We start from the raw sequence: 25,475 nt of genomic DNA, 5'->3' as shown, positions 1-25,475 counted from the left end.
GGGTGGGAACTGTCCTGTCACTCAGCAGTTAGTTGGAGCTGCCCTGTCACCCAGCAGAGGGTGGAAGCTGTCATGTTACCCAGCAGGGGGTGGGAGCTATCCTGTCACCCAGCACATGGTGGGAGCTGTCCTGTTGCCCAGCAGGGAGTGGGAGCTGCCCTGTCACCCAGCAAGGGATGGGAACCATCCTGTCACCCAGCAGGAGGTGGGAGCTGTCCTGTCACCCAGCAGGGGGTGGGAGCTGTCCTGCCACCCAGCAGGGGGTGGGAGCTGCCCTGTCACCCAGCAGGGGGTGGGAGCTGTCCTGTCACCCAGCAGGGGGTGGGAACTCTCCGGTCACCCAGCAGGGGGTAGGAGCCGTCCTGTCACCCAGCAGGGGGTGGGAGCTGCACTGTCCCCCAGCAGAGGGTGGGAGCTGTCCTGTTGCCCAGCAGGGGGTGGGAGCTGTCCTGTTGCCCAGCAGGGGGTGGGAACTGTCCTGTCACCCAGCAGTTAGTTGGAGCTGCCCTGTCACCCAGCAGAGGGTGGAAGCTGTCCTGTCACCCAGCAGGGGGTGGGAGCTATCCTGTCACTCAGCACATGGTGGGAGCTGTCCTGTTGCCCAGCAGGGAGTGGAAGCTGTCCTGTCACCCAGCAGGGGGTGGGAGCTGTCCTGTCACCCAGCAGGAGGTGGGAGCTGTCCTGTCACCCAGCACATGGTGGGAGCTGTCCTGTTGCCCAGCAGGAGGTGGGAGCTGTCCTGTTCCCCAGCAGAGGGTGGGAACTGCCTTGTCACCCAGCAGGGGGTGGGAGCTATCCTGTCACCCAGCACATGGTGGGAGCTGTCCTGTTGCCCAGCAGGGAGTGGGAGCTGTCCTGCCACCCAGCAGGGGGTGGGAGCTATACTGTCACCCAGCAGGAGGTGGGAGCTGCCCTGTCACCCAGCAGGGGGTGGGAGCTGTACTGTCACCCAGCAGGGGGTGGGAACTGTCCTGTCACCCAGCAATTAGTTGGAGCTGCCCTGTCACCCAGCAGAGGGTGGAAGCTGTCCTGTCACCCAGCAGGGGGTGGGAGCTATCCTGTCACTCAACACATGGTGGGAGCTGTCCTGTTACCCAGCAGGGAGTGGGAAATGCCCTTGTCCCCCAGCAGAGGGTGGGAGCTGCCCTGTCACCCAGCAGGGGGTGGGAGCTGTACTGCCACCCAGTAGGGGGTGGGAGCTGCCTTGTCACCCAGTAGAGGGTGGGAACTGTCCGGGCACCCAGCAGAGGGTGGGAGCTGCCCTGTCATCCAGCACAGGGTGGGAGCTGCCTTGTCACCCAGCAGGGGGTGGGAGCTGTCCTGTCACCCAGCAATTAGTTGAAGCTGTCCTGTCACCCAGCAGGGGGTGGGAGCTGTCCTGTCACCCAGCAGGGGGTGGGAACTCTCCGGTTCACCCAGAAGGGTGTAGGAGCTGTTCTGTCCCCCAGCAGGGGGTGGGAGCTGCCCTGTCTCCCAGCAGAGGGTGGGAGCTGCCTTGTCACCCAGCAGGGTGTGGGAGCTGTCCTGTCACCCAGCACGGGGTGGGAGCTGCCCTGTCACCCAGCAGTTAATGGGAGCTGCCCTGTCACCCAGCATGGGGTGGGAGCTGTCCGGTCACCCAGCAGGGGGTAGGAGCTGTCCTGTCACCCAGCAGGGGGTGGGAGCTGCCCTGTCCCCCAGCAGAGGGTGGGAGCTGCCTTGTCACCCAGCAGGGGGTGGGAGCTGCCCTGTCACCCAGCAGTTAATGGGAGCTGCCCTGTCACCCAGCAGGGAGTGGGAAATGCCCTTGTCCCCCAGCAGAGGGTGGGAGCTGCCCTGTCACCCAGTAGAGGGTGGGAGCTGCCCTGTCACCCAGCAGAGGGTGGGAGCTGCCTTGTCATCCAGTAGGGGGTGGGAACTGTCCGGTCACCCAGCAGAGGGTGGGAGCTGCCCTGTCACCCAGCAGGGGGTGGGAGCAGTCCTTTTACCCAGTAGAGGGTGGGAGCTGCCCTGTCACCCAGCAGAGGGTGGGAGCTGTCCTGTCACCCAGCAGGGGGTGGGAGCTGTCTGGTCACCCAGCAGGGTGTGGGAGCTGTACTGTCACCTATCAGGGGGTGGGAATTATCCGGTCACCCAACAGGGGGTGGGAGCTGTCCTGTCACCCAGCAGGGGGTGGGAGCTGCCCTGTCACCCAGCAGGGGGTGGAGGCTGTCCTGTCGCCCAGCAGGAGGTGGGAGCTGCCCTGTCACCCAGCAGAGGGTGGGAGCTGCCCTGTCACCCAGCAGGGGGTGGGAGCTATCCTGTCACCCAGCAGAGGGTGGGAGCTGCCCTGTCACCCAGCTGGGGGTGGGAGCTGTCCTGTCACCCAGCAGGGGGTGGGAACTCTCCGGTCACCCAGTAGGGGGTGGGAGCTGTCTTGTCACCCAGCAGGGCATGGGAGCTGCCCTGTCACCCAGCAGTGGGTGGTAGCTGTACTGTCACCCAGCAGTTAGTGGGAACTGTCCTGTCACCCAGCAGCGAGTGGGAGCTGTCCTGCCACCCAGCAGGGGGTGGGAGCTGTCCAGTCACCCAGCAGGAGGTGGGAGCTGCCCTGTCACCCAGCAGGGGGTGGGAGCTGTCCAGTCACCCAGCAGGGGGTGGGAGCTGTCCAGTCACCCAGCAGGGGGTGGGAGCTGTCCAGTCACCCAGCAGGAGGTAGGAGCTGCCCTGTCACCCAGCAGGGGGTGGGAGCTGTCCAGTCATCAAGCAGGGAGTGGGAGCTGTCCTGCCACCCAGCAGGGGATGGGAGCTGTCCAGTCACCCAGCAGGAGGTGGGAGCTGCCCTGTCACCCAGCAGGGGGTGGGAGCTGTCCAGTCATCCAGCAGGGGGTGGGAGCTGCCCTGCCACCCAGCAGGGGGTGTGAGCTGCTCTGTCACCCAGCAGGAGGTGGGAGCTGCCCTGTCACCCAGCAGGGGGTGGGAGCTGTACTGTCACCCAACAGGGGGTGAAAACTGTCCTGTCACCCAGCAGTTAGTTGGAGCTGCCCTGTCACCCAGCAGAGGGTGGAAGCTGTCCTGTCACCCAGCAGGGGGTGGGAGCTATCCTGTCACTCAGCACATGGTGGGAGCTGTCCTGTTGCCCAGCAGGGAGTGGGAAATGCCCTTGTCCCTCAGCAGAGTGTGGGAGCTGCCCTGTCACCCAGCAGGGGGTGGGAGCTGTACTGCCACCCAGTAGGGGGTGGGAGCTGCCTTGTCACCCAGTAGAGGGTGGGAACTGTCCGGGCACCCAGCAGAGGGTGGGAGCTGCCCTGTCACCCAGCAGTTAGTTGGAGCTATCCTGTCACCCAGCAGGGGGTGGGAGCTGTCCTGTCACCCAGCAGGGGGTGGGAACTCTCCGGTTCACCCAGAAGGGGGTAGGAGCTGCCCTGTCTCCCAGCAGAGGGTGGGAGCTGCCTTGTCACCCAGCAGGGGGTGGGAGCTGTCCTGTCACCCAGCAGGGGGAGGGAGCTGTCCTGTCACCCAGCACGGGGTGGGAGCTGCCCTGTCAATCAGCAGTTAATGGGAGCTGCCCTGTCATATGATTTGTTTAACCCTTCCCACCCCCACGCCGCTATGGAGATGGATAAGTTATGTATGCAGACACAGCGATGCTGACAGGTGCCCTCTCGCCAGCACTGGGCGGCGGGAATACAGCGCGGCATGCACACCTTGCAGCGGGCAACTTTATCTTCCTTGTAAACTAGCAGTGGGCATAGGGGAGAGGCCAGCGCCGAGCACAGTGCCAGGCGGGGAGCGAGTGGGAGCGGGGCTGCAGATCCCGGGGATACTGTGTCCTGGATCCACCCCTGGCTGCTGCTGCTGCTGAGATCACTGGAGACATTCAAAGCAGCAGCGGATCAAGTGCATTGTCCTGTAATCGATTGCCGAGCGCCAGCCTGTGTGCACTGGCCGTGTGTCTGGGGAAGGCTGGTTGGCGGCTGCTGGATCCGTTTCTCTGGGTTTGACCAGCTGTCCCGGGCTAACCCCTGCCGCCTGGCTGGCTCTGCTGCTGCTGCTGCTGAAGATGGAGGAAGTCAGAGCTGGAGGATTATTACCTTGCTAGCACCAGCAGCGGCAGCGCTGCCCCGGCGCCCACACTCAGCCCCGCCGCGCATAGGGATGGCAGTGTGGCCCCGCATGCACTGCTGAGGTGAGTGCAGCCCGCCTGCGGGTGACTGGGGCACAAACTTCTTATTATGTATCATGGTGTCAGTGCGCTGCCGGGGACTTGTTGCTGTCAGGATGAGAGGAGAAGGGGAGGGCTGCTGTAGTGTCACCCTACTGTACCTGTCATCCCCCCTGTCATCCTACTGTACCTGTCACCCTACTGTACCTGTCATCCCCCCTGTCACCCTACTGTACCTGTCACCTTACTGTACCTGTCATCCCCCCTGTCACCCTACTGTACCTGTCACCCTACTGTACCTGTCATCCTCCTAGTCATTCTTCCTGTCACCCTACCTGATACCTGCCTCTTAACCTGTTACCCCCCTGTCATCCTACCTGTTACCCTACCTGTCATTCTCCCTGTCACCCCCGCTGTTACCCTACCTGTTACCCCCCCCTGTCACCTTACCTGTCATCCTACCTGTTACCCCCCCCCTGTCACCTTACCTGTCATCCCCCCTGTTACCCTACCTGTTACCCTACCTGTCACCCTACCTGTTACCCCCCCCCCCCCCCCTTACCTGTCATCCTCCTTGTTACCTTACCTGTCACCCTCCCTGTCATTCTCCCTTTCACCCTACCTGTCAGGGTGACAGGGAGAATGACTGGGAGGATGACAGGTAATGTCATCCTACCAGTTACCCTACCTGTCACCTCCCTTTTACCCTACCTGTCACCCTACATGTCATCCTCCAATGCATTCTTCCGGTCACCCTACCTGTCCCCTGCCTGTCACCGTACCTGTCACCATCCCAGTCATTCTCCCTGTGATCCTACCTGTCACCCTCCCAGTCATTCTTCCTGTCACCCTACCTGTTACCTGCCATACCTGCCAGCCTACCTGTTAACGGCCTGTCACCATACCTGTCACCCTACATGTCACCCTGCCTGTCACCCTGCCTGTCACTCTTTCTGTCACCCTACCTGTCATCATCCCTGTCACCTCCCGTCACCCCCCATCACTCTAACTTTCACCCTCTCTGTCACTCTACCTGTCTCCCTTCTTAACACTCTGCCTGTCACCCTAACTGTCACCAGCCTGTCACTCTACCTGTCACCCTACTTGTTACCCTCCCTGGTATCTGCCTGTCACCCTCCCCGTTATCCTACCTGTAACTCTACCTCTCACCCTCCCTGTTACCTGCCTGACACCCTCCCTGCTACCTACCTGTTACTCTACCTGTCACCCTCCTTGTTACCCTTCCTGTCCCCATTCTTGTTACCTACCTGTCCCCGTTCTTGTTACCTACCTGTCCCCGTTCTTGTTACCTACCTGTCCCCATTCTTATTACCTACCTGTTTCCATTCTTGTTACCTACCTGTTTCCATTCTTGTTACCTACCTGTTTCCCTACCTGTCCCCGTTCTTGTTACCTACCAGCTACCCTCCTTGTTACCCTACATATCACCCTTTCTGTTACTCTACATGTCATCCTCCTTGTTATCCTACACGGCACCCTCCTTTTTACCTACCTGTCTCCCTCCTTGTTATCTACCTGTTAGCCTACCTTTCACCTTTCCTGTTACTCTGCTTGTTACCCTCCCTTGTTACCTACCTGTTAACCTCCCTGTTACTTGCCTGTCTCCCTCCCTGTTATTTACCTGTCACCCTCCCTGTTACCTGCCTGTCAGCATCCTTTTTACTCTACCTGACACCCTCCCTATTACCTGCTTGTCACCCTAATTGTTACCCTACCTATTACCCTCCCTGTTACCCGCCTGTCACCATCCATGTTACCATGCTTGTCACCCTTCTTGCCACCCTGCCTGTCACCTTTCCTGCCATACTGTCTGTTGCCCTCTCTGATTCCTTATCACCCTTCCTTCTACCGTGCCTGTCACCTTCCCTGTTACCCAGTATGCTGGGGACATGATAATAGTGTAACAATAGTGTGACACTGGTAACACTGACACATGGAATGTTGTAGGGCACCTACACCCGTATTACAGATAGTGGGGATATATTGTGACACAGCTTACAGTGTGGGGTGCAATAGTTGTATACAGTGTGACAATATGCATGTCGGACAGCAGGTTCGAGTTGGTGACATTTAATATCGTGACAGGGGCCACAGAGTGGGTTTTTCTGATATACACTAGCGGTGTGGCGGGATTTCTCACAGTGACTCTCTGCAATATAGGGGTTATCACGGAATGCTGTGACACCAGACAAGAGGGAAAGGTCACAAGGTAGGAGGAGAGACAGGACTGATGCAGTTGTATATGAGGAGATGACACTTTTACTGACTATAACACAGGTGTATAGATAAAGTAGCAGTGTCCGTAGTATTACCACTTACACTGGTCTGGGTTATGATCAGGACTGAGAAAGGGACAATTACTGTGATAATCAGATATGAGTGTGAGTGAGCACAGGAGCAGGATTATTTATTATAGTACACTGTCAGGACTGACACTGGACATAAAGGAACACTGCGAGTGAATGGTGAGACATGCAGAATAATGTTATAACAGTGTAGTACTGGGAATGGTATCACACTGGTGACATATGATCGCATGACACTGGTGACAGTGTAGTATTGGGTATGGTGTGACACTAGTGACAGTGTAGTATTGGTTATGGTGTGAAACTGGTGACAGTGTAGTACTGGGAATGGTATCACACTGGTGACATATGATCGAATGGCATGACACTGGTGACAGTGTAGTATTGGGTATGGTGTGACACTCGTGAAAGTGTAGTATTGGTTATGGTGTGGCACTAGTGACAGTGTAGTATTGGTTATGGTGTGGTACTGGTGACAGTGTAGTATTGGTTATGGTGTGGCACTAGTGACAGTGTAGTATTGGTTATGGTGTGGTACTGGTGACAGTGTAGTATTGGTTATGGTGTGGCACTGGTGACAGTGTAGTATTGGTTATGATGTGGCACTGGTGACAGTGTTGTGTTGGTTATGATGTGGCACTGGTGACAGTGTTGTGTTGGTTATGGTGTAACACTGGTGACAGTGTAGTATTGGTTATGGTGTGGCACTGGTGACATTGTAGTGTTGGTTATGGTGTGACACTGATGGCAGTGTAGTATTGGTTATGGTGTGACACTGATGGCAGTGTAGTATTGGTTATGGTGTGACACTAGTGACAATGTAGTATTGGTTATGGTGTGGCTCTAGTGACAGTGTAATGTTGGTTATGGTGTGACAGTGTAGTGTGTTGGTTATGGTGTGGCACTGGTGACAGTATGGTATTGGTTATGGTGTACCACTAGTGACAGTGTAGTATTTGTTGTGGCGTGACACTGTACTATTGGGAATGGTGTGACACTGGTGACATGATATTGGAAATGGTGTGACACTAGTGACAGTGTAGTATTGGTTAAGGTGTGTGACATTGGTGACAGTGTAGTATTGGTTATGGTGTTACAGTGTTGTATTGTGAATGGGGTGCACTGGTGACAATATGATATTGGGAATGAAGTGACTTGTGACAGTGTAGTATTGGGAATTATGTGACACTGGTGACAGTGTAGTGTGTGTTATGGTGTGACACTGGTGACAGTGTAGTGTTGGTTATGGTGTGACAGTGTAGTATTGGTTATGGTGTGACACTAGTTACAGTGTGGTATTGGTTATGGTGTGGCACTAGTGACAGTGTAGTATTGGTTATGGTGTGGTACTGGTGACAGTGTAGTATTGGTTATCGTGTGGCACTAGTGACAGTGTAGTATTGGTTATGGTATGGTACTGGTGACAGTGTAGTATTGGTTATGGTGTGGCACTGGTGACAGTGTAGTATTGGTTATGGTGTGGCTCTTGTGACAGTGTTTTATTGGTTATGGTGTGGCACTGGTGACAGTGTTGTATTGGTTATGGTGTGGCACTGGTGACAGTGTAGTGTTGGTTATGGTGTGACAGTATAGTATTAGTTATGGTGTGACACTGGTAACAGTGTAGTGTTGGTTATAGTGTGACACTGGTAACAGTGTAGTGTTGGTTATGGTGTGGCACTCGTGACAGTGTTATATTGGGAATGAAGTGACACTGGTGACAATATGATATTGGGAATAAAGTGACTGGTCACAGTGTAGTATTGGGAATGATGTGACACTGGTGACAATATGATATTGGGAATAAAGTGACTGGTCACAGTGTAGTATTGGGAATGATGTGACACTGGGGACAATGTGATATTGGGAACAGGGTGACAGTGTAGTATAGGGAACGCTGTGACAGAGTGGTATTGGGAATGGTGTGATACTGGTGACAGTGTAGTATTGGGAATGGTGTGAAACTGATGACAGTGTAGTATTGGGAACACAATAATACTGGTGACAGTGTCATATTGGGAAATGGTGTGACATGGTGTGAAATTGTGGTATTGGGAATGATGTGACACTGATGACAATATGATATTGGAAATGGTGTGATGCTGGTGACAATGTAGTATTAACAGTATTGTGACACTGGACACTTTAATACTGTGAATATTGTGACACTGGACACTAATACTGGGAAGATTGTGACATTGGACACATACTGGGAATATTGTGATACTGGACACTAATACTGGGAAAATTGTGACATTTGACACTAATACTGGGAATATTGTGACACTGGACACTAATACTGGGAAGATTGTGATACTGGACACTAATACTGGGAATATTGTGACACTGGACACTAATATTGGGAATATTGTAATACTGGACACTAATACTGGGAATATTGTAATACTGGACACTAATATTGGGAATATTGTAATACTGGACACTAATACTGGGAATATTGTGATACTGGACACTAATACTGGGAATATTGTGACACTGGACACTAATACTGGGAATATTGTAATACTGGAGACTAATACTGGGAATATTGTGACACTGGACACTAATATTGGGAATATTGTAATACTGGACACTAATACTGGGAATATTGTAATACTGGACACTAATACTGGGAATATTGTGACACTGGACACTAATACTGGATAAGATTGTGATACTGGACACTAATACTGGGAATATTGTGACACTGGACACTAATACTGTGAATATTATAATACTGGACACTAATACTGGGAATATTGTAATACTGGACACTAATACTGGGAAGATTGTGATACTGGACACTAATACTGGGAATATTGTGACACTGGACACTAATACTGTGAATATTATAATACTGGACACTAATACTGGGAATATTGTAATACTGGACACTAATACTGGGAAGATTGTGACATTGGACACTAATACTGGGAATATTGTGATACTGGACACTAATACTGGGAATATTGTGACATTGGACACTAATACTGGGAATATTGTAATACTGGACACTAATACTGGGAAGATTGTGACATTGGACACTAATACTGGGAATATTGTGACACTGGACACTAATACTGGGAATATTGTGACACTGGACACTAATACTGGGAAGATTGTGATACTGGACACTAATACTGGGAAGATTGTGACATTGGACACTAATACTGGGAATATTGTGACACTGGACACTAATACTGGGAATATTGTGACACTGGACACTAATATTGGGAATATTGTAATACTGGACACTAATACTGGGAATATTGTAATACTGGACACTAATATTGGGAATATTGTGATACTGGACACTAATATTGGGAATATTGTGATACTGGACACTAATACTGGGAATACTGTGACACTGGACACTAATACTGGGAATATTGTAATACTGGAGACTAATACTGGGAAGATTGTGACATTGGACACTAATACTGGGAAGATTGTGACACTGGACACTAATACTGGGAATATTGTGACACTGGACACTAATACTGGGAAGATTGTGATACTGGACACTAATACTGGGAAGATTGTGACATTGGACACTAATACTGGGAATATTGTGACACTGGACACTAATACTGGGAATATTGTGACACTGGACACTAATACTGGTAATATTGTGACATTGGACACTAATACTGGGAATATTGTGACACTGGACACTAATACTGGGAATATTGTGACACTGGACACTAATACTGGGAAGATTGTGACACTTGACACTAATACTGGGAAGATTGTGACACTGGACACTAATACTGGGAATATTGTAATACTGGAGACTAATACTGGGAATATTGTGACACTGGACACTAATATTGGGAATATTGTAATACTGGACACTAATACTGGGAAGATTGTGACACTGGACACTAATACTGGGAATATTGTGACACTGGACACTAATACTGGGAAGATTGTGATACTGGACACTAATACTGGGACGATTGTGATACTGGACACTAATACTGGGAATATTGTGACACTGGAAATTAATACTGGGAATATTGTGACACTGGACACTAATACTGGGAATATTGTGATACTGGACACTAATACTGGGAATATTGTGACACTGGACACTAATACTGGGAAGATTGTGATTAGAGATGAGCGGATTCGGTTTTACTCGGTTCTCAAAACGGCATCTTATTGGCTCACGGATGTCACGTGTTTTGGATAGCCAATAAGATGCTGTTTGAGAACCGAGTAAAACCGAATCCGCTCATCTCTAATTGTGATACTGGACACTAATACTGGGAAGATTGTGATACTGGACACTAATACTGGGAAGATTGTGACATTGGACACTAATACTGGGAAGATTGTGACACTGGACACTAATACTGGGAATATTGTAATACTGGACACTAATACTGGGAATATTGTGACACTGGACACTAATATTGGGAATATTGTAATACTGGACACTAATACTGGGAAGATTGTGACACTGGACACTAATATTGGGAATATTGTAATACTGGGAAGATTGTGACACTGGACACCAATACTGGGACGATTGTGATACTGGACACTAATACTGGGAAGATTGTGACACTGGACACTAATACTGGGAAGATTGTAATACTGGACACTAATACTGGGAATATTGTGGCACTGGTGACTAGGAATGGTGTAACTGTGTGATATCAGGTATTGTGTTACAGTGTACAATATTGACACTATTACAGGCTAATATTGGGAAATATGTGACATGGTGTGACTGGTGACAGTGGGAGAGGTGTGATATTAGGAATGGTATGACACTGCTGATAATGTGATAATTGCAGTGGTGTAATGTTGTTGATAGTGTCTGATTATTGTGACATGAGACAGCTCCAGCAGACACATGGAACAGACTGAGAACTGATTGCCTCTCTCCGAGTACACCATGTCATTATTACTGGTGCTGTGTAATGTAAATGATCCAAGTACTGAACTGCGATAACATGGGCAGAATATGGGGGTCATCCCCCTTCTCTAGCAATAGAATAATATTATTATTAATGTGGCATCAGAATCCATGGGCCTCCTAGGTGCTTTTTATCCAACTCTGCATTACACTCATCCCCTGATGGTCTTGCTCGTTAGTCCCTCATCCCACCCACCTTACCTTGAATTTGGAGCTGGTCTTTTCCTGCTTCCCTCCCTGTTTTCTTCTCACCCCTACCTCCTCCCCTTTCCTCTCCTTTTCTTCTCCTGATTTTTCTCAGCTGCTTCAGAAATAACCGGTGGATCCAGTTTTGTTTCTTGTTAATCTCATTGCTGGAGCGATGACCTCCCTCTCCTTCTTGCTTTCCTGAAAGTACGTGACATTCCTAACTTTCTTCACTAGTCTGCCTAACAGCTCTACCCTGTACTGCACTCATCTCCTCCGCTGCCCTACTGATAGTCACCCACCCCAGGACTCCTCAATACTCCTGCCATCCACGGCCGCCCTGCTCCTCTTCATCTTCACCTGCTCACAGAAACCAATGGGACAGTCCTACACGTGAGGTAGCTACATCTGCAATGTGTGTTCTTACTCCCAACCCACATATCGACTCTTGTTGCACACGCATTATACAGCCAGAAATGTATACATAGTAGTACCTGCTCCAACAGCATCACACATTTTATATACAGTATGTGTATGTGTGTGTGTTAGATTGCTCATATATTTGCATGTACCTATATGGTTTGGTTTCAATAAAAAAAAAAAAGGAACTCTGACAGTTAGGGTTCTTTTTACTAAGCCTTGGAGAGAGATAAAGTACTAGTCAAGTCAATCCGCTCCTAACTGCCATGTTACGGGCTGTGTTTTGAAAAATGTCAGGAGCTGGTTGGTTGATAGTTTATCTTTTTTTATCTCTTTCTCCAAGGCTTGGTAAATAGACCCCTTAATATGTTATTTAATCTTGATTATCGTTTTTCAGGACATGTAGTGAGTCTTACTAGTGTTTTACTTGCCCCTAATCACTCCACGCTTGACATCACCATCCAGCCAGTTCTATCTGATGGGTAACTTGTTATCTTTTTTTCTCAACTTTTTTTTTTTTTTGTTAATCTCCTCCTAGGGGACAGTTAGATTAGGTGGTGAAACCTGCCGGTTCATTGAGCCATGCCTTCCCCTTATCACTTGCCCCATTTTTATCTAGCATTGCTTCCTGATTTTATCACTGCCTGTTCCTAGGCGTCTAACTGACAGGTCATGAGTGATTGAACTAAAAAGTCTGCTGTGTATTTTATATGTTCAGAAGTTTTCCATACTTTTCTTTCTCTTTTTCTCATGGTCGGCCTGTAGCGTGTTGAAACAAATGTGTTATCTGTTGCTTGTGACAGCAATTTGATTGTCTGACAGGGAAAAAGAAGGAGAGAAGGGGAAAACTGCTTATTCAGTATATGCAGCAGTTAGAATTATACGCGTTCTTTTCTTTTCTTTTTTTTTTTTTTTTACTTTTTTGGGAAGTGATTTGGAGACAAGACTTGAAGCAGCCTACTTTCCAGTAAGTAATGAAGAAATTCCAGGAGCAGTAGCTAAATATACTTGGTGGATCAATACAGAAATGGCTGCTTGTGAATAATTTAGCTGGCAGTGCTGGAACAGTTTGGATGCTGAAAGCAAACAGGGAAGAGGTGATAAGAAAATTCCACCTCCTGCCCTGTAATGTAGCTTTGAGCTCCGGACTAGTTTTCTGCTTCTTTGTTACAGTATTTATGCTATGCTACTTACCGGAGGAGTGTGACATTCATTCCACAGGTTCATGTGACACTTGCAGCCCAACTTCTGCGTTCTACTGTAGGTCCTTATAGTTGTGTAGCAGAAATCGCATTTCATGCAAAAATACACACAGCCTATAAATCCTTATGGCATCAACTTGACGTACAACCTTAATATCCATCCTGCATACAAATTTGTCCTGGGGGTAACTTTTTAATTCTCTTGTAAATTTCTAATCCTTAAACAACTTTTCTAAACTTGCTCTTCATGTGGGTTTTCCACGATCGGTTTACGCGGCTCATGGAAATTATTTTGAAAGAAAAAAAAAAGTTTGTAAAGATTATTATAACGTTGCGATGCTGAATTGTATGGTTCTCGACGCGGATGATGCTGTCTCTGAAATCTGCTTGCAAAGAGTTAAGGCGGTCATTACTTTCCTATAAATGTTTTGTTTAATGTAATGTCCGAGCGATCAGGAAGTAATCGCAGACTGACCACATAGTGATTTGGTTCCATATACTGTGCCCAGTGGGTTTCTCCGCAGCCATATACCCCATACATTATTTAATCTGGCACAACATTACCATGTCCATCAAATATAGCATACACAGTGTTGTAGAGGAAACCCACTTACGTACTCTGTATATTTTGCACGAAAGTGTGAGACAGACAATAGTGCCCCTTTTTGTGCGAGCGGAATCAGGTAAGACACTTGCTTTTTGTTTTTATAGCCATGCTAGAAAGAACTAACTTTGGACATTGTTGTCTGTCAATTGATAATACTTGAATCCATATCACCTACTAAGACAATATATGTAACTTGGGTTATTTTGTACATTGATGACGAAGAGCTTGCTTTGAATTTGGAGCCTGTACTTCAGAATTACTGACAAACGTAGAATAACTGCAAGGAATGCACACTGATATTACTCCAATTCCTATGCAGCACCTTAAAATGAATCTGCACCATTATATAATTGGTATACAGAAGGTTAACTGTGTGATGTAATAAGTCTTTTGATGATATGGTAACCTATAGCGCTTTGTGCAGAGTTGCAGCTTTTTGCTGGTTAGAGAAGGGTTAAGTCACATAACACAAGAAGACTTTAGCTTGTCACAGAAGTCATCTGACAGTGGGACATACGTATGTACATGTGTGCTGGGCTCTTGTTGGGAGACCATTTGCTCATCAAATTTTATTGGATTTTTTTATGTTTTTTTATGCTTTTGCTACGCCTTTTTTTTTTTTTTTACTTGTCTAAACTAACTTAGCTTCTATCTGGCAGTGGACATCTGACTTTTGAGCACCTGCCGTATAAATTTCATGTTCCCCGAGAAGCCTGACACCTTTGTAGAGAAAAAAGTTTAATAGTGTTAGCCCCTTTTTTATTTTATTTTTGTTATTTTTTTATATTTTTTATAACGTGAACCTTATTACTACATTACTCTATTAAATTGGAATTTTATTTTATTTTTTCATTTTATTTACAAAACTTATTTAATTTCAGTATCTGCTTAATTAGCAAAGCCATGCTATGCAGTTCATGGAGACGAACGACAGCAAAGCTTTTGAGAGGGAGTGTCAGTTTCCCAAAAACTTAAAGCAGACAGACTCCTCTGGAGTTCTACATCCTAGGAAGCGAAAGGCATGGATCACGGCAGGCTACCCAGTTATATGCCCAGTACAGCAGAAGCAACAGAAAAATGTAAATACATTGCAAAAAATGAAATGATCTATTGATTGTGGAAAGTTTCCAGATTTTTTAAAGATGTCCTTTTTTTTTTTTCTCGTTATATATTTCAGCACGGCTTTTTTACTATGGAAACAGAGAGACCTGATGGATATGTGACTAGTAAGTGCCTATTTTATTCCAACGTTGTGTACCACTGTTACTGCTGCTTTATTTGTGTTATTACCTCTTGTGCCAGTTCTGTTTATATAGTAAATCTATGTAGGCATTTTACAGAAGTGCATATTGGAACATACAGCATGGTAGCTTAGGAACATCATTAACAAATAATATATATATATATATATATATATATATATATATATATATATATATATGTATGTGTGTGTGTGTGTATATTCCCTTCAAACTACTTCCTGCAGGTTAAAGACTGTATGGCAAGTTGAAGTTTAAAGAGTCAGGGATGGCAGGGATCTTTGTGACAGTACATACATATATAGATATATGCATATATATCTGTTTTAATCAGACTGGGATGATTGCCTATTCTCTTGGTCAATGTTGGTCATGCTACTGCATTGATATATGGCAATGGTGCATGGTACATCCAGTATTCCTGGCTTCTTATAATGTCTAATAGACTCTATATGTAAGCACTTGGTTTCCGAATTCTGCATTATATTGCTTAGGCTATCTCTTGATTGCAAACTGTATTTGGCATGCATTGTTTGTCTATACAACCTGCTATTGGAATTCACTACAGCAAGGTACATTGTTGCCTGTAAAACTGAAATAATGGGAAATCCCCCCCCCCCTCCCCAAGATAATGAAATACAGTGTAGTCATTCTTATAGCCAATATAAAATCATCAAGTTAACAAATAAGAATTTGAATTAAAAAATGTTGCCAACAGGTGCAAGTACAGTAATGTACAGTATAATAAGGGATTTACTATAACGTGGGGTCATCAGCAGTAGTCCAATGTTAAACTTTACCCATTTTAAACACATTCTGCGTTCTTACCGCCATGTATGTAAGCTGGAATATCACTTTATCTAAGTCTTGATACCTGTGCATTATACGAGTCATTTTTACATTTTATATTTTTAATTTATGGTCTACACTATTTATTTGTTGTTGCAGCAGACACTGTATGTTTGGCAGGTTTTGGTTTGATTAAAACACCAGCATTGTTATTCAATTAAATGTAGGTACTCCTAGACACTGTGTCACTCATTCACTCTGTTGTTCTAGGAATTGTGTCTTTTCTGCATTCTAAACTTTTTGTTCTAACAATGTTTTGTGTTGTGACAGTTTTATCTTCAGGTATTAAATGCTACTTTGTCGAATAGCACAATATGGTTTTGTTTTATGTTGTTTATTGTAAATAAATGGGTCATGCAAAGTATTAGGAATTTCTAAAATGAACGCTGCCAGCCACTGTGGCATTCTAAGACTGGATAGGTGGAACTTTATGTCCATTTTATGTCACTCGCCATCAGTTGTAAACTTGTGATCTGACCTGGAACCACTTGACTGTATGTACTTGCCTTAATGGTAGTTTGCATATTTTTCAGAAATTAGTTCCAAGGATGTCAACTCGATAATTGTTCCTGCTGAGCATATTTGTTGTGTGATATAGTATAGTATTTTGGGCCAGTCATTTTGTGGAATCTTGGGTTTGTTTGTTATTTACCACCCATCTGATACCCCTTATTCATTTATTCTGTCTCTGTCACATCGGTGGGAACCGTTACCTAGGGGACTGCAAGCAGTATTAGTGCATGCTCCTGCTCCCACTGTGCATGATGGAGAAAGAACAACTTACAGCATTATATAATAGACAAAGAATACTGTACAACCTACTTTAAAGTTTAACTGTTCAAGTATCCTCATATCGTAGACTGAATATACTATCGTTATTATATATTCTGTGCTCAATGGCTGATCTATAGTAACGAGTACAAAGATTGTGACTACATAAAGGCACAAAACAGGCCAGTGAATTTCTAGATGACTTGTAATAGCCACACTTCTCCTACAGTAGAGGGCATGCTGTTTCTTATAGTACACGTTATAATAGACACACTCTCAGCCGCTGATAATTATATTTATAATTTACCCTCTAGTGTAGAAGTATTTCGCGAGCGAGTTGAAGTCACAAGTTAGTTATGTAACCATATCATTAGGGAACCCAATCCTTCCCAGTTTGTGGCCATTAGGCACTTCTTTGTTAATTAATGTAAGGCGCCCCCTGTCCTTTTATACTGTTCTAGATCATTTTTATAAAGCCGCATACTAATATATAGAAGATGTTTTAAAAGTCCGAAATACGTTTACGGGTAGGTTTTATTTAAGTTGTGACTGATAACACACCAAAATGCACTAATCTAAATACAGTCATTACAGATACAGAGTTCACCAATAAAGAAAGGAAGAAATGATTAAAGAGATCTAACTGAACCTGTTAAATATGCAAACCCCACTAATTACAATCTTCAGTACTGAATAGGCCTTTTACTAGCATTGCTAACCAATGCCAAGACTGTTGCACTTACAGGTTATATGGATCAAGAGGTTATTCTGTATATATTATATATATATATATATATATATATATATATATATATATATATATATATATATATATATAAAAACACCAATAGAATCGGCACTCACTGTAATTTTTATAAAATGCTCAGGTGCCCTCCGGAAAATTTTGTATAGTTACCACTCCTAGCAGGCGGCGGCACTCAGAGTCTGGTCTCAGCAATAAGGTGCAAACAGTGCTTTAATGGATCACTCCATTAAAGCACTGTTTGCACCTTATTGCTGAGACCAGACTCTGAGTGCCGCCGCCTGCAAGGAGTGGTAACTATATATATATATATATATATATATATACAGTACAAGAACCGGCACTCACCCTGCTAATTTCCAATATGCTCCTGTGCCCTCTGGAATCATTCGTATATATGTATCAATGTCTAACACGCAACGGCACTCAGAGACTCAGCACAGCAGATAAAGTCAAATGAACTGTGTTTTTAACCCATCACTAATACAGGTGACCAACGTTTCTGGGCCGTGATGCCCCTTTGTCAAGGTGATCACCTTGACAAAGGGGCATCACGGCCCCGAAACGTTGGTCACCTGATCCAGTGATGGATTAAAAACACAGTTCATTTGACTTTATCTGCTGTGCTGAGTCTCTTGGATGGATTCAATTTTTTTCACCCCTTTCCACACCTGTTCTGTTTCGGCCCTCAGGGATGTTGTATTATTATTTCAGCTAGCTACCCCCGGAGTAGCAAAGCACCCATCCCTTTACACAGCTAAACCTGATTACTATGGGAGCAATATGCGCGATAGCGGAGATCATTTTAGAAAGGAAATTGGGCTTGATATATTATTTGAATCTCACCCTCTGAGTGGCGCTGCGTGTCGGACATTGATATATATATGGGATGCAGTCAGTTTACCTCCAATCAAAATACCGACATTCAAAATACGACACCAATTGACCGATGGTCAAAATCCCGACATGGACAAAATACAGACATTTAAAATACCGACAAGGTCAAAATACCGACATGTAAAATGCCGACAGGTCAAAATACCGACATGAGTTTTTCATGATTTTTTTCATTGAAACCGACTTGTTCATACTTTACCATCCCAGTGGACCTGGAGGGGGAATATAATAGTGTGCCGAGCGCAGCGAGGCACCGTGCCCTAAGCATGGAGAGTGCAGCAAGCCATGCGAGGGGACGCGGTACACTTTATATGGTGTCCATGTTGACTTATGTCGACATACACACAAAAAAACAACAAAAACGGCATGTCGGTATTTTGACCTGTCGGCATTTTACATGTCGGGATTTTGACCATCGGTCAATTGGTGTCGGGATTTTGAACGTCGGGATTTTGATTGGAGGTATTTCATACCGATCCCATATATATATATATATATATATATATATATATATATATATATATATATATATATATAAAATGACAGTTGTCTCGGTGGAGCCTATGAAATGTCACAGGAGTGATAACTTGCTATATATTATATATATATACTATTTCAGTAGACTACCCATTTTTTTAAGTGGCACCTGTAATTTTTATTGGGCTGTAAAACGGTTCTTAGAACTGTCAAAATGCTTCTTAGAACTGTTTCCCAACTTTTCACTCAGCTGAGCACATCTTTGGCACACGGCTGACTCTTCTCAATCCTCAAGCACGTCTTCCGCTGTGTTCCATGTCCCACTATGGCTTTATTTGCAAAACTCAGCGTAGATTAAAAAAAAAAAAAAAAAATGTTTCATTAGAGGTTTTATCTGGATTCATTCAAATGGATATTGGTGAGTCACCCAAAGAATGCGTAGAACACGGTTGTTTGTTTCTACTTTTTATTTTTTTAAGATGATTGCTTTAAAAGTTCTAGCTGATAATAATTCTTAGCTGTGAGAAGTCATAAAAATCCCTAAGCAATGGAATGCCCTTCTAGCTGGGAATTGCATCCACAGGAAAGAACATGTTAAGACTCTGGGAGAAAACATTCTGTGAAGAGAACAGGGATCCTGTTGCAGATGTGATGTTCCTCAGGAGTTTGTTTAGGAAGGCGCGATGGATGTCCGTGTCTGTCCTGAGACTGCTGTTCTTTAGATTCCAAGTATCACGAAACAGTATCAAATATGAACAAATAGCTCCTACAATACTACTAGTAGCGTTATAGGCAATCAGCATCTCTACACATAATTTCCTTTCTTGGCATCAGTATTCCAATAATCAGTACTGACGGGGATATTCCATTTGCCCCGAAGAGACATCTAGAGTAAAAAACCCTGATGTTTCTTTGGGTGCTGCGGGCAGGCTATTCAATTAGCTCGGCTGGTAACATGTGCTTTTACACCCGTAAACACACAAGTTCAGTGAAACCTGTGTGTTTTCGGGGGAAATAGCCCCGTTTTCAGAATGAAAACGGGGCTGTTATCGGGGATCTTGCTTCGCCTGCTGGAGGCAGGTGAAACAAAATCCCCAATAAGCCGCAGCATGCACCGACTTATCGGGGCAATTAGATAGCCCCTTTCCTCGGCGAGACTTATCACCCGACAGTGACAGGGCTAATTGAATATCGGTGAGAGTAAATAGACAGGGTTGGGACAGATAGCTGTTCACCAATATGCTTAGTTCTAACAAGGCTGCCGTAACTGATGCTTTCTCAGCTGTTCTTGAACTACCTTGGACTACCCCAAAACGGTTTTGCAAGTTTCACCCCTCTCGCACAGATAGTTAGAAGAAGAAGTTGTGTTTGTCCCGTGCGTCGTAGAAATGCTTCGTTTAAAAGTAGAGCAACGTGTTATTTTATATTTTTCATTACATTGAACAAAACGCCCACCGAATATTTCTGTGTGCTAACCAAGGGTTACGGGGCAGATTGTATGCCACACACACATGTGTTTGAGTGGCACAAAAGATTTACTGATGGTCATGAGGATGTCAAAGATGATAAATGTCCCTGAAGGCCTTGCATGTCAAAAACAAATGAAAATGTGGAGAATTTTTTTTAATTGACAGTCGACTCAGCATCCCAATGATAGAAGAAATGGTAAACGTCTACAAAGAAACTTTTAGGCAAGCTTTGCATCATTGTCTAGCACAAAAGTTTGTGCTATGATGGTTCCAAGGCTTCTCACTGCTGAGAAGAAATAAGATTGAAAGCAAATTTGTACAGACATTTTGGAACAAATTCAAGCGGATTTGCATTTTTTAGATAAAGCACGATCCTGAGACAAAATGCCAGTCCATGCACTGGAAAACACTATCATCACCAGGAATGAAGAAAGCACGTCAAACCAAATCCAAATTCAAAGCCATGTTAATTGTTTTCTTTGATCAAGGGTGTTATTTTTGCAGACTGGGTACCAAAAAGTGCAACTGTGCATCAACATTACTACAAAAATGTTCTAGAAACTTCAGATCAGAAAAAAGAGGCCAGAGTTGTGGAAAATGGTTTCATCCTCTAAAAGGATAATACACCAGCCCACACAGCTCTCTCGGTGAAGAAGTTTTTGGCCGAGAAACAGATTGCAGTGCTAGAACACCCTCCACCTAGCACCGTGTGACTTCTTTCTTTTCAAATTTGTTGTCAAGGGAAGTGTTTTTTCATGAGTTACTGAGGTAAATCCATCATTTTTGAAGGATGCAGCCATCTTTCTTTGTCGCAGAGTTCAGTTGGGCTTGGAAATAATGTAATCACGAGAATTTACCTAAGTGTGACTGTAAATTCCCTAGATTTGGTACATATCTATATTGTCTCTTACCTGATCCACCTATTACATTTGCACCTGATCTCAACTTGATTCCACAATTACTTCTTCCTTTCAAGAGGGAACAAGACCCTTTCCACCAGATACTGTAGATTCAGTGCACTAGGGGTCCATAGGCGTAGTCTGACCTAGGCAAAAATAAATGCTGAATGTGGGAATTGTCCATTAAACAATTGTGTGATTTTTTTCTTTTCTTTGAATGTTAGAAAGACTTGTCAGCTGTAGTGAGCTTAGTATGTTTTTACCAAAAGTCCCCAATTCACGGTCAATGACTGTTGAAGTTTATGATGCAAGAATAAAAAGCAAATATATACGGTGTGTAAATATATATACAGTACAGTGTGTATATTTATATATATATATATATATATATATATATATATATATATAAAACATACACTCGTTTATGCTAAATTGAGACGTAATCTCCTTCTTCCAAGGGTGTTTGGGAATTCCCATTTCTTGTTTGGAGCTTTCCAATGAAGCACTCGGTGACTTCTGGGTAATTCCATCTGCACTATAAATATTTATTGCATGAATACGTTTCACCTGCTATAAAGTCAGATTGCCCTAAAGGTTCACTTAAAAGTGGTATATAAAACAAGTGACACATTTTTGCTGGTCCGCAGATTCTCACAACTTGCAGGGTTTCAGGCACAAATGACCACGGATACGTCTTACTTTGGGATGCGGTTATGTCACTGCCGGTCACAATACCGACGCCGGGATCCCGAACACTGAATAGCCTGCCGGTCGGCATGGCGACCAACAGGGACTATTCCCACGGGATTAGAACCTGTGGCGAGCGCAGCGAAGCTCTGTTGCGCTCGCATCCCCCTGCCAGCCAACTAGAAGCCAGGATTCCGGCGAACCCCTTATTTTGAGTCCTGTTGGAAAAAGAGCGCTATTTTAAAAAAATATATATATTATTATTATTAATATTATTATTATTATTTTGCACTGTTATAACTACTGTATAACAAAGCACTGAATATCACAGGCATCCACGAGGTGGATGTTTAAAGTGAATTCAAAGCGAGATTGACACTGTGGATATTATGTGAAGAGTTTATTCACATAGGTCTACATAACAGATCCCCAAAAGGGGACAGTCAGGGAGGAGAGAGAGGAATTTGGATCAGTCAGTAGGGGGACAACAAAGGACTCATGAAAAAAAACAAAACCCCATAGCCTAAGGATTTTGTTTGACATATGTGTTTGAATAACACGTACGCACATTGCAGTCTATAGAGGTGGTAGACGATTATACAGGGCTATTGATTTGCAGCAGGCAAGTAGTGTAAGTGATCATTGTTTCCAATGCCTAACTATTTGCATTGTTCAGACAGCACCTATTAAAAGCAGTACACAGTCCTAATGCTAAAAAGCCAGATATGAGATCATTCACCAGGATCAATAATTCTCTGCAAAACGCGCCGTGTATAAGTGCAGTTAAATTGCATAAATACTACTTTTGCTGATTGAGCCTTTACAATAGGTTACAACTACTTACCCCGTTGTCCCTATCTGAGCAGTCGAGAACTATCTCTATGGACTATCTTCTTTATACAAATTAAAAATGTTCCCATCATCTGCTAGTATTCAGAGTTAGCATTCGAAGTCTTAAATGCCTTTAAAAGTTAATGTACTGTACTTAGAAAAAAAAATAATCCAATTTTTCCCAATTCGCTAGTAGTTTTTAGCAGCCGTGCAAACGCTATGCCGCCGCCCACTGAGGAGTGTATTTTAGCTTAGCAGAAGTGCGAACGCATGTGCAGCCGAGCTCTGCAAAAAAAGTTTGTGCAGTTTCAGAGTAGCTCTGAACCTACTCAGCGCTTGCGATCACTTCAGCCTATCCGTGTCTGGATTTGACGTCATACACCCGCCCAACCACGCCTGCGTTTTTGCAGACTCTCCCTGAAAACGGTCAGTTGACACCCAGAAACGCCCCCTTCCTGTCAATCTTCTTGCGGCCGTCAGTGAGACTGAAAACTTAGCTAGAACCTGTGCACAACCACAACGGGCTTTGTACCCGTACGACGCGCGTGCGCATTGCGGCCCATACGCATGCGCAGAAATGCCGATTTTTAGCCTGATTGCTGCGCTGCGAACAACGGCAGCTAGCGATCAACTCGGAATGACCCCCATAGTGTGATGTTCGCTGTGGGAAAACACGCAACAGCAATGTGTTACGTTATGATCTGCTCTCACATACATCGCATTACTTTGTATCAGGGATATTTGGGGGCTGCATGTAAATGCGCATTCACCAAACCGTCCAAATGCCACCATAAACACTGGAAGAAGAAACCCAAGCACCTGACCAGCGCCAGTTCAGTAGATAGAACAGGCCTGGCCAACCTGTGGCTCTCCAGCTGTTGTGAAACTACACATCCCAGCATGCCCTGTCACAGTTTTAGAATTACTTAATGGCAAAACTGTGGCAGGGAAGGCTGGGACTTGTAGTTTCACAACAGCTGAAGAGCCACGGGTTGGCCTGGCCTGAGCTAGAACAAAGCACTATTATTCTATAGAATTCACAAGTGGGGCGGATATGGAGGTGGTCGGGGGTTCAACTTTTACTGGTTATAATCTAAATATTGGCACTAAAAACACTGTAATATAATGAGAATAACACAGAACTCTCCAAATATACTCAGAACAGAAAGATTAAAGCAGAAATGTCAAATCCATTGTCTAGTAATCAGTTCTGTATATTGGGCCTCATTCCAAGTTGATAGCACGCTGCCGATTTGCGCAGCGATCAGGTTACTACAGCGCATGCATATGCACCGCAATGCGCACGCGCGTCGTACGGGTACAAACAGCATTGTTGCTGTGCAATGCTTCTAGCGACGTCCATCCGCACAGCCGTTCGCAAGGAGATTGACAGAAAGAGGGCGTTTGTGGGTGTCAGCTGACCGTTTTCTGGGAGTGGTTGGAAAAACACAGGCGTGTCCAGGCGTTTGCAGGGCGGGTGTCTGATGTCAATTCCAGGACCGGACAGGCTGAAGTGATCGCAAGGGCTGAGTAAGTCCAGACCTACTCAGAAACTGCAAAAATCTTTTTCGTCCCGCTCGGCTGCACATGCGATCGCACACTTGCAAAGTGAAAATACACTCCCCCCGTGGGCCGCGACTATACGTTTGCACGGCTGCCAAAAGTAGCGAGCGATCAACTCGGAATAAGGGCCAATGTTCTTTAACACAAACATCCCATTAACTTTTCTTCCTGGCTTGACTTTAAAAAGTTGTGGCCATTTGGTTTTGCATTCCTAGCGCCTGCTAAGCTCTTGCCCCGCGGGCAGAAGAATCCTAACAGGTCTGTTCTTTATTTTCACAGGTGATAATGAGCTTGTGCCCGAGAGGGAGCATTCAAACATGGCTATAGACCTGACCTCCTGTGCACCGAATGGACAGCATTCCTCTCCCAGCCACATGGCAAGCAGTAAGTCACCCTTCAGTAGTCCATTCTTTCAGTAGACTGCACCATGTACGTGTGTGTGAATTGGCAAAACAATACTCCTTGGGGTAAATTTACTAAGATGGGAGTTCTATTTCAGATGGGATGTTGCCCATAGCAACCAATCAGATCCTACTTCTCATTTATCTAGCACCTTCTAGAAGATAATACCTGGTATCTGATTGGTTGCTATGGGTTAACATCCCATCTGAAATAGAACTCCCATCTTAGTAAATTTACCCCCTTGTCTAAGTTGAACATTTCTACTAGTTTCTTGTTGGATGAATGAAGAACAGTTACTGTAAATGATATTTGGGGGGAGATTCAAATGTTTGAAAAGTCAGTTGGGTGTCTGTTTTTTCCTATCTAATAGACAGGAAAAAACAGACACCCAACCGACTTTTCAAACATTTGAATCTCCCCTTGGTGTTTATAAAGCAGCTTTTCTAATTCATGCACATATTGCCATGTCCTGGCCATATAATTATTATTCAAACCAGTATTTAGCAATACACGAATTACAATCTTTCTTTAGTCTCAGACGGAGCACTTGTCTGATTGAAATTACATTCCTAGAAAGTTTATTGCAATATTACATAAGCAGACAGCAACAGTTTTGCTGTTCCCGTAGCGTGAGAAAGGCACGTTTATGGCAAGGCAGTAGTGTTTATTTCACTTATTGGTTTATACGCGCTGATTCATGCAACTTTTACTAATTATGTTGCTTTATTTCTGCTTGCCTCTGTGTTTTTCAGTCATGTAGTTATGCAATCGGGAAACTTGTATTTATTTATTTTTTGTGCATCGCCCTGGGATGCG

At 45.1% G+C, this 25,475-nt stretch overlaps 1 protein-coding gene across 5 annotated transcripts in view; it reads left to right on the top strand.

Moving 5' to 3' along the window:
• Positions 1–3,569: 3,569 nt before the first annotated feature.
• The window catches only part of IKZF2 (IKAROS family zinc finger 2), a 149,938-nt gene continuing 128,032 nt past the window's right edge, over positions 3,570–25,475 (top strand). For 3 of the 5 annotated variants that reach the window (XM_063933145.1, XM_063933146.1, XM_063933144.1), the window contains exons 1-4: positions 3,570–4,147; positions 14,674–14,871; positions 14,970–15,018; positions 24,537–24,641. In XM_063933145.1, coding sequence (XP_063789215.1) covers positions 14,701–14,871; positions 14,970–15,018; positions 24,537–24,641 — 325 coding nt within the window. In that variant the 5' untranslated portion in view covers positions 3,570–4,147; positions 14,674–14,700. Of the gene's footprint in view, positions 4,148–11,716; positions 11,962–14,673; positions 14,872–14,969; positions 15,019–24,536; positions 24,642–25,475 lie in introns of those variants that run through there. The other 2 variants (XM_063933147.1, XM_063933148.1) reach the window with 2 other exon arrangements.

The sequence above is a fragment of the Pseudophryne corroboree genome, chromosome 7 (genome assembly GCF_028390025.1).
Source record: "Pseudophryne corroboree isolate aPseCor3 chromosome 7, aPseCor3.hap2, whole genome shotgun sequence".
NCBI lineage: Eukaryota > Metazoa > Chordata > Amphibia > Anura > Myobatrachidae > Pseudophryne > Pseudophryne corroboree.
Note: the sequence above shows the minus strand (reverse complement) of the source record. Positions and strands in the feature narration are given on the sequence as shown.